At 40.9% G+C, this 14,122-nt stretch overlaps 1 protein-coding gene across 7 annotated transcripts in view; it reads left to right on the top strand.

The window, feature by feature from the left end:
* The first annotated feature begins 1,456 nt into the window (after positions 1 to 1,456).
* Positions 1,457 to 14,122, top strand: part of TEX10 (testis expressed 10) — a 53,305-nt gene continuing 40,639 nt past the window's right edge. For 2 of the 7 annotated variants that reach the window (XM_041476570.1, XM_041476564.1), the window contains exons 1-6: positions 1,457 to 1,519; positions 1,950 to 2,169; positions 4,814 to 5,002; positions 5,594 to 6,300; positions 11,779 to 12,022; positions 13,965 to 14,077. In XM_041476570.1, the coding sequence (XP_041332504.1) occupies positions 4,823 to 5,002; positions 5,594 to 6,300; positions 11,779 to 12,022; positions 13,965 to 14,077 (1,244 nt within the window). In that variant the 5' untranslated portion in view covers positions 1,457 to 1,519; positions 1,950 to 2,169; positions 4,814 to 4,822. The other 5 variants (XM_041476568.1, XM_041476566.1, XM_041476567.1 and 2 more) reach the window with 5 other exon arrangements.

The following is a 14,122-nucleotide window of genomic DNA, read 5'->3' as shown; positions in this document are numbered from 1 at the left end:
ACCAAGAGAAAATTAATTCTCTGTAAAGCTTCATCTAGGTTTAACATATTTTACTGAAACCAGAGAGCTTAGAGGAAATGATTTTTAACAAAAAGCTGCAGAACTCCTACTCCTCACAGACGGCAGAAAGGAGAATGATGTTCACAGGTTAATTGGCAAGAAATTAAAAGTTTAGAGTGTGCAATGCAGAGTTACTGTCTCATGTGAAGTGAGATGTTGTAAGCAGGTGTGGAAACATCCTCCTCATTTGTTGCCTCCTGGGTCTCCCAGGGTTTTTTCCCCTCTCTTTCTGATGTGGGAATTCATTACCCCTTTGGAGCAGCAAGCTTTATCTGGGTATGTACAAAAGCCTGCAGCACGCCTTGTGGTTTATATGGGAAATAATAACCTCGTATATGTGAAATAATAACAATAACCTCAAATGCCAATGCTGAATCTGCACTGCCTTCAATGGAAGAATCACAGAATCAAATGGGTTCGAAAAGGCCTCAGATCAAGCCTAACCCATGACCCAACACCATCATGTCTACTGAACTGTGGCACTCCTGTCTTTCCTTAAATACCTGCAGGGATGGTGATTCCATCACCTTCCTGGGCACTCCGTTCCAATGTTCAATGCTTTTCAGTAGAGAAATTCCTCCCGATGTCCAACCTAAACTACCCCTGACACATCTTAAGACTGTGTCCTCTCATCCTGTTGCTGATTGCCTGGGAGAAGAGGCAATCACACACCTGGCTACACTCTCCTTTCAGGTGGTTGTAGAGAGTGATAAGGCCCCTCTCCCCAGAGCCTCCTTTTCTCCAGGTTAAATAATCCCAGCTCCCTCAGCTGCTCCTCACAGGACTTGTGCTTATCTGGGTTCTGGTTATTATTAATGAGTTCTTGTCTGCTGAGGTGCCCGAGCAGCAGGGCACCCTTCAGGGGAAGGGAGTTCATCTTCACAGAACCTCAGAGTAAACCAAGGTGGAAATCATGGAGTTCAGCTCCTGGCCGGGGGTATATCCTGCACAGGATACCCCAAGCGTCACACCGTGTGCTTGGGAGCCTTGTACAAACACTCCTTGAGCTCAGGCTTGGCGCTGTGGTCACTGCCCTGGGGCTGCTGTTCCAGTGTCCAGCCACCCTCGGCGTGAAGAACCTTTTCCTTACCTCCAGCCCAACCCTCCCCTGACACAACGTCAGGCCATTCCCCCGGGTCCTGTCTGCCGACCACCACAGAGAAGAGATCACCGCCTGCCCCTCCTCTTCCCCTCTCGAGGAAGATGCACACAAGCAAAGCTCTGTCCAAAGCTCTATCCCAGACGGAGCCGAAGCCTTGGCGCAGCGTTCCCGCCGGGCGGGTGACGGCGCCTGCATCCCCGGGGCCGCCCCGCCTGCAGGGGGCGCGGCCGCGGCGGAAGCGCGCGTTCCCCCGGCGCGCGGGGCGGGCGCTGGCGGCGCCGCTCACGTGGGCGGCCGCTTCCGGGCAGGCGCTCGGCGGGGGCGGAAGCGGGGCTGGCGCTGCTGCGCGCGTGGTTGGTGAGTGAGGGAGCGAGCGGCCGCGCGCGGGCGGCGCGGGAGGAGGCGGACGAGGAGGAGGAGGAGGAGGAGGATCGGGATCCCGAGCCCGCCGCGGTCCCTTTCGGTCCGTCCCTGCTCGCGGGGGCCGCCGCGCTCGCCCGGCCCCTGCGCCAAGGGCCGCCCGCCTTTTGTGCGACCCGCCCTCCCCTCACGTTCGTGCGCCAGGGAGGCGGCGGGAAAAGCGGGAGCCGCGGCGGCGCGGGCCGGGTGCCGCTCCCGGGGAAATCGGTGGTATCGGCTGCGCCGCGCACCGCCGCCCCTGCCCCACCTCTCCCGGCGGCTTCTCCTCTGCGCCGCTCCCGCCTCGCCCGGCGCTCCCGGGGGCCGAACGCGCGGCCTCCCCGGCGCCGGGCCGGCACTGACGCGCCTTTATTTGAACGCCTCGTAGAGCGACTGGAGCGGGGCGGAGGGAAGCAGCGCTCGGGGAGCGAGCCGAAGGATGTCCCGGGACGGCGAGGAAGGCAGCGTGACAGCCTAGACCCGCGAGAGAAGCGGCCGCTCCGGCTCGGGTACGGCGTGCGCGGGGTCGGGCGGTGCGGTGCGGTCCGGGCGGCGGCGGCGGCGGGGGATGCGCTGCCGGCGCGGGAGCCGAGCAGAGGTGATCGCCTGTAAGTATCGCTGTCCTGTGCCGGGAGAGAGCTCGCCCGGGGGGAAATCCATATCAGCTCGGAGGAGTCGGTTAGGGCGTGTGCCTTGCCTTCGGGTTTCTCAGGATTTTCCTGACTGAGCAAGGTTGTGAGGTTCCCGAAGGATGCCGCTTGAGAGCTGCGAGGGAATGAAACCAGAATCATTTGGTTGGAAAAGAGCTCCAAGATTATCGGGTGCTACCTGTAACAGAATGTTTTTTCTGAGCCTGAGGTGAGGGTGCCTGAGTGACATCGGAAGTGGTGTCTGAAAAACGGTGTGTGCTGCTTTATGTTTAAGGAGTCGATTGGACGTTGTTTTAATGTTTTGGGTTGTAAAACCGTGTTAGTGCTTAACTGTTAGGTGCTCAGTCTTGTTGGAGGAGGGCCAGGTGAAAATGCACAGAATCACAGATAGTTAGGGTTGGAAGGGACTTCTGGAGATCATTTAGTCCAGTCTGCCTGCCAAGGCAGTATAAGCTAGAGCAGGTGACATAGGAATGCATCCAGGTGGGTTGGATTGTTTCCAGAGAGCTTCCTGGGCAGCCTGTTCCAGTGCCCTTATACTCTTAAAGTAAAGAATTTCTTCTTCATGTTGAGGTGGAATTTCTTGTGTTTTGGTGTATGGCCATTGCTCCTCATCCTATTGCTGGGCACCGCTGAAAACACTATGGCACCATCCTCTTGGCACCCATCTTGGAGAAATTTAAATGCAATAATGAAATTCCCTCTCGCTCTTCTCCCGACTAAACAGGCCCAGTTCCCACAGTCTCTTCTTGTAAAATGCAGTTTGTGTCAAAGGCAGTTGTTTCAGCATGAACTTTCATTGAAATGGTTACATAGTTTCATCAGCTGTAGACAGTTTTGCCTGATGTCTTATTATGTAGCCACTGTGGTGTTTACATCCTTACCTTTTGTAAGGATTTTATCTTTTGGTATGGCATGGTACATATGAATTGGAAATGGGTAGGCTTAGATTACCAGTTATTCCCAGAATGTTTATTGTGAGGTAAACTGTGCTGCTTTTAGTAGGAGAAAGGATGTTTTATAAGCCTCCTCTTTTAAAAGAGCTTAATTGACTCTGTTCAGTTGTGCGCACACCTGTATTGTGAAGCTTTTATGCTGACTGGGAGCCAGACATCTACTCTTGTAAAAGCAATCCTTATAAGTGGAAATAACTTCTACATCAAAAGCTTCTAACTGTTTCTGTATATCAAGTGGTGAAATTCTTGTAATTCTTTCCTAAAAAGATGCATATGGTAAAAATCCTTTATAAAGCCATGTTTGTTATAGTTGAACACTAAAGGACCTTTTTCTTTTGGCACCAGGACCCAAGTTTTTTAAAAGCCTTTTGAGTTGATAGCTTACTTACGCCAAATTTGTACTTTAGTTAAAGTGGTCTTGCATATAATTTTTTAACCTAGTGTGTGAAAAGCAGAAATTAGGTTGTAGTCAAATGCTGGTGTAATCAGTTGTTGAAATTGTTTTAAAATTATAGAAAATTACAATATGTTTTAAAACATTCTTTAATGATTATCCTGTTGCTGTATATTTGAAATACTCTAGTAGAGCACAAATTTTAGCTTGAAGTCCATTGAGAAAATCAGCTGTAGGAACGGTGATCACATCCACCAGGAGAGAATCATTGTTTGGATATGTTATTCAGAAATTTCTGGGTTTAGTCTGTTGTATTGTTGGGGCTTTTGGCTTGGGTCTTTCTTGATTGAGTTTTTTTTGTGGGGAAAGTGGATGGTGGGTTTTTTGAGAGGATTAAATAAAGAAATCTGTGATGTAATATTTGTTGGGGCCTTTTCAGTGGGTTCATTTTTTTTCTTTTAACCTGGTAGAAGTAGGTGTACTTCAGTATCAAAACAGATAGAACAAAACCAAAAAGCTATTTAGAAACTTATGGGGGTTTTAATTTGTTTTGGTTATTGTACCTGTATTCCAGTATGTTTGTACAGCTTATAAGTATAGTGGCTCAGATACCTCATCTTACGCTTTATTAAAAATGTCTTAGTTTTCCATTTTATTTGGTCTGTAGTTGCCCAATTGATCTCTTCTTTCCCTCTACTTCTAGTTATGTTTAAATGCACAGACTGGTATTTTCAGTGTGTGGTGGAAGTTTTCTTCTGTTTTTTGTGTCCTTTTATTGGTGAAGGCCTGTTTAAACCTAAGATTGTACATGTGCAGGCTGTGTGCTGTTAGTGATGGACTTGGTAAGCAGTGTACAATTGAAAGGAAACGGTTTGCTGAGTTCCTTGGCTTGACAAGAATCACATGTAAAAAGTTGCTTTATTGGCAGGAACTTTGTAAAACAAAACCAAATCAGCAGGTTAACTCTTGATAAAGCAGTGGCAGATGCAGGTATCTGGATGCTTTTTAATTAAGTAGTTCTCAGAGCAGAGACGGCCAAAGGAGCAGCAGAATGTTTTCTGGACGCTGGAAGAGCAGCTGCATGGAATCAGTCTGCATGTCTGTTTAGTCTAGCATCTTGTCCCAGGAGTGGACACTCGTTTATGCATAGACAAAAGAATGAAAACAGTAGCTATTGTTAGGAGGTTGTTACTCTTTGGTGGAAAAACTACTTTTGTTGTGTGTATAATCAAATTAAATTATCTTTTTGCAGAGAATCAGAATGACTAAAAAAAGGAAACGTCAGGAGGATTTCCAGAAAGTGAAATTAAAAGTTGGGAAAAAAAAGCCTAAACTAGAGAATGCAACTGATACTACCTTCAAAACAAAGGCCATACAAATTCCTGAGCAGCTCAAAGAAGATGGAGTGCTTCCTACACAAAATAGAAAACTTAACATCAAGGTATACTGTGATATTGCATTCTGAAATGACAGAAAATTGCTTGCCTTTTATCTCGATTAACTATGTTTACTGCAATTTGGGAAAAAAACCCCATTTATTTTAAAAAAATTGCAGCAGGCTATCTGAATGCAGCCCTGTTTTTAAAAAATCTTGTATTTCTCTGGGGGGTGGATTTGTTTTCCTTCCTTTGTGTCACCTTCTGTCTCTTGCAGCTCTCTGCTTAATCAAAGGAAAGCTATTCAGGCTGAGGTTTCGTAGTTCTGCTTTAGAGAACAAGAGTGAGAGAACTTTCCTTTGGTCATCCCTCTGTTGAGACAATAGGGTTGTGCATAAACTTAAGAATGAGACCTAAGGACAAGTCATTATATCTTGTTTTTGTAATCACTGGATTCTGATTATTTGTTAATCATTGTGCTATAAAATGAATACCATATTCGTTCTGAACCCATTTTGCTATTATGACCAGCAGTACACCGTAAGAATATTCTGTATTTTTAAGTGTTTAGGAAAAATGTGCAGAAAATACATGGGGGAAGTTTGAACAGCTTAAAATAATAACGATGCCAAGTGTATATGTTTGTTTCGTTATAGGATCTGCTCTCACAGATGCATCACTATAGTCCTGGGGTTAAGCATAATGCACTTCTTGGACTCAAAGAACTCCTGTCTCAGTATCCCTTTGTAATTGATGCACACCTTTCCAGTATAATAAGTGAGGTGGCAGCTGTGTTTACAGACAAAGATTCCAGTGTCAGAGGAGCAGCTGTTCACCTGCTGCAGTTCTTGGCTTCAAAAATAAGAGCGGAACAGATTGCTCCATTTTTTCCTTTGGTAAGTGCCCATCTCTCTAGTGCCATGACTCATATCAGTGAGGGAATTCAGGAAGATTCATTGAAAGTCTTGGACGTTTTATTGGAAGCATACCCAGCTCTTCTTACAGACCGCAGCATTATATTGTTGAAGAATTTTGTAGAGCTTATTTCTCACCAGCAACTCTCAAAAAGACTGAAAAGCAGGGACAAACTTTCGTGGATGCTCTCTGTTAACCCAAATCGCAGAGTAACTTCTCAGCAGTGGAGGTTGAATGTACTTACCAGGCTCAAGAAGTTTCTCCAAGCAGTGGTAGATGGGTCCAGTGATACAGAGGATGAAGGGCTTCAAGAGCAGAAGGATAACTCTCATTCTGTAAGGAACCCAATATGTATTAGTTGGAAGCTCCATGCAAATAATCAGCAACAAATACAACTGTTTGAAAGTGGTGGCTTACGACCAAAGATCAACTCATCATTTAGACTGAGGTGAGAAAATGTTAACTAGTTTGGGAATTAATGTCAACTGTGTGATCGCAATTTAGGTTTTTTTGTGGGATTGTTCCTTAGCCATATTTTAGGACACTTAGTGTAATGGGTAGTCTTACTGCAGAGGCTTGAAAATACAGAAATACTCAGCAGATAACTGTGTTATGTGTATATCATAAACCTTTCCATTTTAAAGTCTTTTTTTATGCTATTAATGATAATTTTGGATTACCAGCTCTGTTGGGATATTTTTGGAATGAAAACTGACAACTTCTTGCAGGATGTCTAACAGACCTAGGGGCCAGTAGGCAAATTTCTTTATATGAAATGTAAGCTTGTTTGTGATAATGAGTTTTACTGAAATTTTGTGCTTTTACCTTTAAGAGTCTATCATAAGCTTAGGAGTCTGTTATCTTTGACTGTATCTCCTTCTAAAAAGGACAGCAGGATGAGATGTGTCTGGTGGTATGAAGTTTGCTGAGTTTCCAGTTCTAGATATTTTAATCACTTCACCAATTTATACATTCACTGTGGATGAAAGATGTCTTGGCTAAGACATGCTGATGAATATGAAAGGAAGCATAGTGTGCTTAGTCACATAAAGGTTTGTGTGGGTTTCAGTAGTACTCTAAACAGATGTGAGCTGAAGTTAAGGGAGAAACAAACAGCTGTTTTGATTTCTCCTCTCTGATTCACCTGCTAGAGGTGAACCTCCCACCTCACTTGATGGTGCTTTTTGAACATTGGCATCCTCATATGCATTGCTTTACATTATGCTACATACCTGCTGGCAGGAGACCTGGAATGGTGACTTAAAAAATGGAAGCAGTTTAGCTGTTACACAGCTCTGTTCCCTGTAGGTACCAAAGTGATTTGAAGAAAAGCTGCAATCCTTGTTTTACTGCTGGAGAAGACAAAATAAGAGGTATAAAGCAGTTAGACGAAATTAATCTAGGAAGTCAGTGGCAAAAAGGGGTATTAAACCCACTGCCGACTCCATTACTATGTCCATCTTATATCTTTGAAGGAATGAAGGGCAGAAGAAGAAATGTTCTCTCTGAATACCACAGGCTGACCTGAATTGGCAGGTGTTTTCCATCTCTGTCAGGGAGAGACATCCATTCCTGCTCTCCTAGGCTTCCTCTTTGGAGGTAGCATATTACGTGTGGTAGGTATAGGAAGCACATTAAGCTAAGTAAGAAGGTCAGCTTATTCTCCTAAAAGTGGTTGTCAGCTGCTGCAGGTAAAATTTTAGCTGGCAGCTAGGCTGGTGATGCCCCCTTGAGGCAGGGGAAGGGTTCAGTGCTGAGCCCAGAACAGTCCTATTGAGTTCCTCTTTGCAGTCAGAAGCACGCAGTTGTGGACCACTGTGTATCAGAGGATGCTTGTATTGTGCCCTGGGTGATATGCAGTGTATAATGTACCAGGCTGTGTAATAGCTGAAGATGCATTGTATCCAAGGTCTAGGAAAATAAACTTTACATCTGGTGTCACCTGAATTGGATTCCACTTTTCTGAGGAGCTAGATTTTGGTGGAACATCGTGATGTGCTTCTGGTTATAAATACTTACAAAAAGATGTTTGCAAGCATGAGGAGGAGCCAGAAGAATAGAAGGAAACATGGCTAGAATCCAAGGCGAGATTGGCAAAGCAAGCTGATGGCAGCAGAACAGAAGAATAGAAAGGGAAGGATCATCTGCTGAAGGTACTAAAGTGTTCTCGTTTTATTGCATTTGTGCATATTTTTGGTGTATTTGTTTTTCACAAGGATACAGCTTGTTTTAGTGACTATGTGTGAAGTTCCAGTAGTGAAGAGTTGTGGTTGTTTTTGTGTTGGCCACTGAATTAATTTCTAATAATCTAAAGGTATTTAGTTCTGTCACTTTCAATCCCAATTGTTGCCTTTTACATGCATTCCCAGGCTATGGCCATTACTGCAAGGACAGACATTAGCTGTAATCAGAGGTGCAATACTCAGTGTGTGTGTGCGTGTTTAAAGTCAAATAGTCAGGTCTATGACTAGCTAAGGATAATGAGTTGACCAAACCATCAGTAATTATTTGCAGTGTGTGTGTATTGGTGGTCTTGTCACGAATACTGCAAGTAACTTTCAAATTTGTTTTTCCAAACAGCATAACAGCGTACTAAATTTTTAAAGTTTCTGTATCCTGTATTTAATCTTGCAAGCTCATTGAACAGGGCTGACATATCAATGATAACCTAGTGATTATGGAATGAGATTTTCTGAATCAGTTTGCAGTATTACTGTTTAATAAAAATAATAGATTCTGAGCTTGGAATGCTGGATGATTCAATGTTGCAAATCTTAAGACTTCGTTATCTTCTGTTGTGTGGTAGATCTTCCTACTGTGTGTAAATTAAAATTGCAGTGTATTAGAAAATTGTTAGAATGTTTTCTCTGCATTATGTGCTTGCTGACTGTGCTGCTTTTTACATCAAACTCATTTCAGGTGTGGAAAACCAGAAAGCCTTCACAACTCAAATGTGGTGGTACCAAGGCGTGTGATTTTTGGTTTTTTTTTTTTTTTTTTTTTTGTCTGGAAGAGAAACAGTTGAGCTTCAGATTCTGCTGAGAGTTCAATATGAAGCTGCAGAGAAAAGCAAAAGTGACTTGAGAAACTGAGATGGAAGATGAAGCATAGCCAATAAATATGTACATGTGCATCAAAGAGAAATGGAGAATGCAGTTCACTCGGTGTGCTGTGTGTTTGCTGCATTTGGCAGTGCACACAGAAAAGGAGGACAAGTAACCTGGCTTAAACTGCAAGCCGTAAAAACTTAACTTCCAAAGACTTTTTCTGTTTTAAAGAGCAGCAAGTTATTTCCTTTTTTTCTCTTTTCTTTTATGCTTCCTTGACTTCCCTTTGCTGAATTTCTATTGTCTTACTGTCAAATGTCAGATATTTGTACAATTTTTGTTTGTTTGGTCCTGCTGTATAAAAATGCTGGCATTTTGAAGAAAAATGGCAGGTTAGGGGGTACACAAATATTTTGCAGCTCCCTTCAATAGTATTTCATTCTGATATAAAGGTAACATGCTTTGCAGTGTTTCTAAAAGTCACCTTTCCACTCAAGAGTAGTGATAACAGATAAATGACAGCGCAATTGACATCAAACCTGCCAGGTTGAATGAACCTGTATTGTTAAGGATACTGTACTAATCAAATAAATGCTGGACAGATTGCTATAATGCTTTGTCATCATCTGTTACTGGCACTTGAAATTTATTTTACACTTTCATTATTAACCTTGAATATGTAGAGGAATCTTACCTTGAGAGATAGGGGCTTCTTCTGCAAGGGTACTTGAAAGCTATGCTAAGTATTCTTACCCCAATACTTTCAGCAGCTGGGAGGAGTATCCCTTTTGGCATTAATTCTTCCTTTTTCCATTCCTTGTTTCAGAAAAGTACTGAAATAGTTGTGTATGTGTTATGCTTCTGTAGAAATCTTCTAGTGTGGATTACCAGCTCCTCAGGTTTCATGCACTATTCACTTTTTGATTGGGAGATTTTTGTGTTCCTTAAATGAATTGCTGGAATTCCAGTGTTCTGCTGTAATATCAGGTATTTTTTAGAGAAGAAATTACTAAAGTCTACTACTTCAGAACTATTCCAGCCAATTACTGAAATTTCGGACTCTCATCTGAGAGTCACAGCATAGCACTTAGAGGACAACCTCACTTTTTCGATGAGATTACAGTCTTGGTATCAACCAGCTGTAGAACTCATTGTAATTGTAAATGAAAGATGGGATTTGTCTGCTGTATTTGAGATGACTGAGCATTTAAAAGTCTAAGAACCATTCACCTTAAACTCTTTCTAGTCTGAAAGAAGTCAGTGTCTACTGCAGTGCCTGCACTACAGAAGGGAAATAAGACAAAAAAATGAACAAATTAACCAAATTATATTTATTGGATATATTGGTTGCTGCAGTTAAAGCTAAGCTTTCTAAAATTTTAACATGTTTGATAATTGTAGTAAGTAAAAGTAAAGCAATTTTTTTTTCTTATGGTCAGTTATGTTTCCACTTATCCCTTTTATTTTGTGGTGGAGATCTAAATTCTCTCCCCCATCTTGCCATCATTGAAAATTAGCTTGTATTTGTCTCACACTTTGTTTTTATTCCTTCTCCCTGTTCCTTTTACAAGTTATTAATACCTGGGTTTTGGTTTAGTAATTTTCTTAATACCACTGATACCAACTAGAGAGAAATGGCAGAATAAAATTATTATTATTTGTATTATAGATGATGGCAACAGCGTGTAGCTAGAAGGATATAACTAATAGAAGATATAACTAATTGGATAATTTACAAGTGACTAGGGAAAACTGCTTTACATCTTCTATATGAAATTAAAATACTTGTCAACAAAACTTCTGCAGGTCTGTTGAAAGTTTTTCAGTTCCTATTTTGAGTGTATATGTAAAGAAAAATGACTTGGAGATCATCACTGAAATAGAAGGGAGTTTAGCAGGAGGTTCAGTGTGCTAATCTTATGTATGTTAGGAAATTAGAATTACGATAGGAATTCCCTGCTTTGAATTAGGAAACAAAATCACAATGGAAAACAATTTTACAAATGATCGATTGAAACTGTTGTTGCCTTTTTTTAAGGAATCTGTACTCCTTAGAATTAACAGGAATTATTCAGAGTTTTAGTTATTTTAATGAATCTTCTTTTTAAATTGGATACAAATTGCTTGAATTTATCCAGTAGCAGGGTTGGGTCATATCTGCTGATTATCCTTTCAGAGACATAAAGTGTTTTTTGAGTGGGGGAGAAGAAGAGTTGGTTTTCTTGATTTCTGGCAGACGTTATTTTAATTTAAACTATGTCTTAGTTTTAATTTTTAAAAATTTCATTTATCAGATAATTTTCTGTTGAGTTGCTTTTCAGAGCATAATAGCTAAACATCAGGTGGGAACTGAAGGTATATTTTTATAGGAACATTTTTTTCCACATTTAATATGAAAAGCATTGTGTTTATTATAGTTGGAGATGGTTATTAACTGTAATAAACCTCATGCATTTGACAACACTTTGTAGTCAGCTTCGTTATTTTGCTTTAATGAGCTTAAAAGGGATTTTTTATTATTTTGTTGTGCTAAATATAATTAATTCCTTCTTGTTGGTTGAAGGTGATAGGATAATGCATATTGTATTTCTCCATTTCATAGACTTTACATGTAACAATGGGGAAAGAAATACTGAAATCTAAGAAGGTATTAAAGAAGCACACAAACTTGCAGGGAGACTTGGGAGCAGGTTTGTTGTAGATGGTTTGAACTCCTTTTTTCCATACTGAAATATCTAGCAAGAAAGCCAGCAAATATTGAATGTGTAAAAAAAGTAACTTTTCCCATTATTCAGAAAACAGGAAAGTGATATTACTGTAATCTTGTTTTGAAAGGTGTGATCTTTACCTTTTTATGCTTTTTTGCTTTTGTTGTTTAGGTCTCTGACAAGTGTAATGGACAGTGCAGAAAAAGGCCTGTCCTCGGCTGAAAACTTAAAAGGTTTTATTGAGATAATAATTCCATTACTGATTGAGTGCTGGATTGAAGCATCTCCTGCACAATCAGCTCCCATTCTTGGAAACCTTTTGGAATCAGAATCTCAGCAGCTTATGCAGCAAGTTCTTAGCATAATACATTTATTGTGGAAACTCACAAAGCAACACGATGAAACATACAAAATGGTAAGGGAGAAATGATCCATGGCATAATGATGACAGTTCATTTTGTTTGGATAAGAAACTAGTGGTTTGGTGATTTGAAGTACTGAAGGCACTTTGTTAAGAGAGAAAAAGCCTAGATGTTGAGTAGATTTTCTGTCTGGATTTTGTTGCCTCTTATTGTAGAAAAGACTCTGTTGAACTGAGCCATGAGTTCAGTAAATAGTCTCCAGGAATCCTCCTTGACTGCAGCAGAAACGTTTTGAAACTGGAAATAGTAATGGAGAAGAGGAGCGTTTTGTCTCCCAGATAACCTCTAGAATATAAATTGGAACAAAGTGTAGAATGGGGTTGTTTGTTCCTTGTTTTTGTGTGTTGAAAAATGTCATGGGGATGGGTGGGAATTAAAAAACCCTAAATGTTTGGAAAGGTAGAAGATAATGTCGGTCTGAGATCCTGTAATTGCTTGGTGCAATCTGTGTTGCTGCGTCATGATTGGTAGGATCGTAAGACATTGGATCAAAAAGGATTTTAGGAGGTATCCTCTGAAGTTGTTTTTGGTTTTTTTGCCCAGGTTATTTTCTCTGTATTTTACTTAGATAACTGAATTACTTATTTTGGTAACTTTTGCTGCTTTTCCAAAAAATTTGCAAATTGGAAAATTTGGCTATTGGAAGAAATGTCTTGGCAGCTCTTGGTTTAACCTGTGTATAGGACTGTAGGTGCCTTTGCTAAATGAAAAGCTACACCTAGGGTAATTACTGGAAAACAATTGTGGAATCATTACATTAGATCAAAGTTACCAAACATACCCAGCTTTGAGGGATTGATTCACTGTGTCTGAGCATAGCACACTGTTCCTCCTTTTTCTTCTTCATCTTTTCTAGAGGCCCTCTTGGAAGTGGGCAAAAAGCAGGCACTTGACCTGGTAAATTCCTGTGGCAGACTCCTGTCCCTAGCCTTTTTCTGAAGGATCCTGGAGAACTGCTGCCCTTAGCCATAGGGTGCCTGTATTTTGGTCACATGAACTGGTTTGGGTACACACAGTTGGATTATGACCTTAAGTTTTTTGTGGGGAGAAAAAAAAGTCAGAGGTTCATACAACTTTTTTTTTTTTTTTATGGAGCAAATTTCATTTTCGATTAATGGTTTGTTTTGTCTTTATAGTTACTTTATATACAAAATGCATTCAGACGGCTCAGTTTGAAAATGAAGGCTTTGCTTATTTAATAGCCCTTGGGCTTACAGGCCAAAGTGGTTATTACAGTCACTGTGGAAAACTGCTCTGAATATGCTTGGTAGAAAGCTATTGATCTTTGAAATAGTTTAATGGCCATTCTCTGCTCTTAATAGTTGAATATCGAAAAGATTATTCTGCCTGATCAATTTGATAGCAATGCAGGCTTTTTTAGTGGTGAGTTCTGCTGGACACTTTGTGGAATGGTGACTGTCTGCTAACCTGCAAAGCAAAATTATTTTAAAATACTGACTCATTCTTCTGTAAGAGTGGCCTCTCTACTGGAAAATGTTTTGTCAGTGGGCTTTGAGCCACAAGTACATTAATGACAGGGAAAGGTGAAAGAAGTATTGGAATATGTTTTAATGGAAAACTCAGGACAGAGTCCACTCTGATTTTAGGAACCCTGATAAATTGTTATAAAAGTACTTTTATTCAGATCTGTAACTCAGATTAGTATTGTATATATCCACATAAATATGTGCTAAAAAATAAAGTGGTTCAGTTAGCAACATGTTGCTCAACTTTAACTTACAGCATCTTGTTATACTCCCTTGTTTTGTGGACCTTCATGCACAGCACTTGAAAGTAAAAGTGTATAAACAACTTGGAATCAGAAGCTAAAGTTCCTAGTTTCATTGATTCCAATAATGAATTTTGGGACATAATTGTCTGGATTTATTTAATTTGCTACCCTGTTTTCTGTCTATCATCTGCTTTCCTTAACAGGAACTATGGCTTCGAATGAATTACCTTGTTGATTTCAAGCATCACTTCATGCGTCATTTTCCGTATTCTTTACAAGACACAGTAAAACACAAAAAGAAAGATCCGTGCAAAAGGTAAGAGTAAAATCAGTGTCGTGTACCAGCTTTTAATTTCATAAG

The sequence above is a fragment of the Pyrgilauda ruficollis genome, unplaced genomic scaffold (assembly GCF_017590135.1).
Source record: "Pyrgilauda ruficollis isolate IOZ18807 unplaced genomic scaffold, ASM1759013v1 scaffold39, whole genome shotgun sequence".
Lineage (NCBI taxonomy): Eukaryota > Metazoa > Chordata > Aves > Passeriformes > Passeridae > Pyrgilauda > Pyrgilauda ruficollis.
This window is presented reverse-complemented; position numbering and strand designations above follow the sequence as displayed.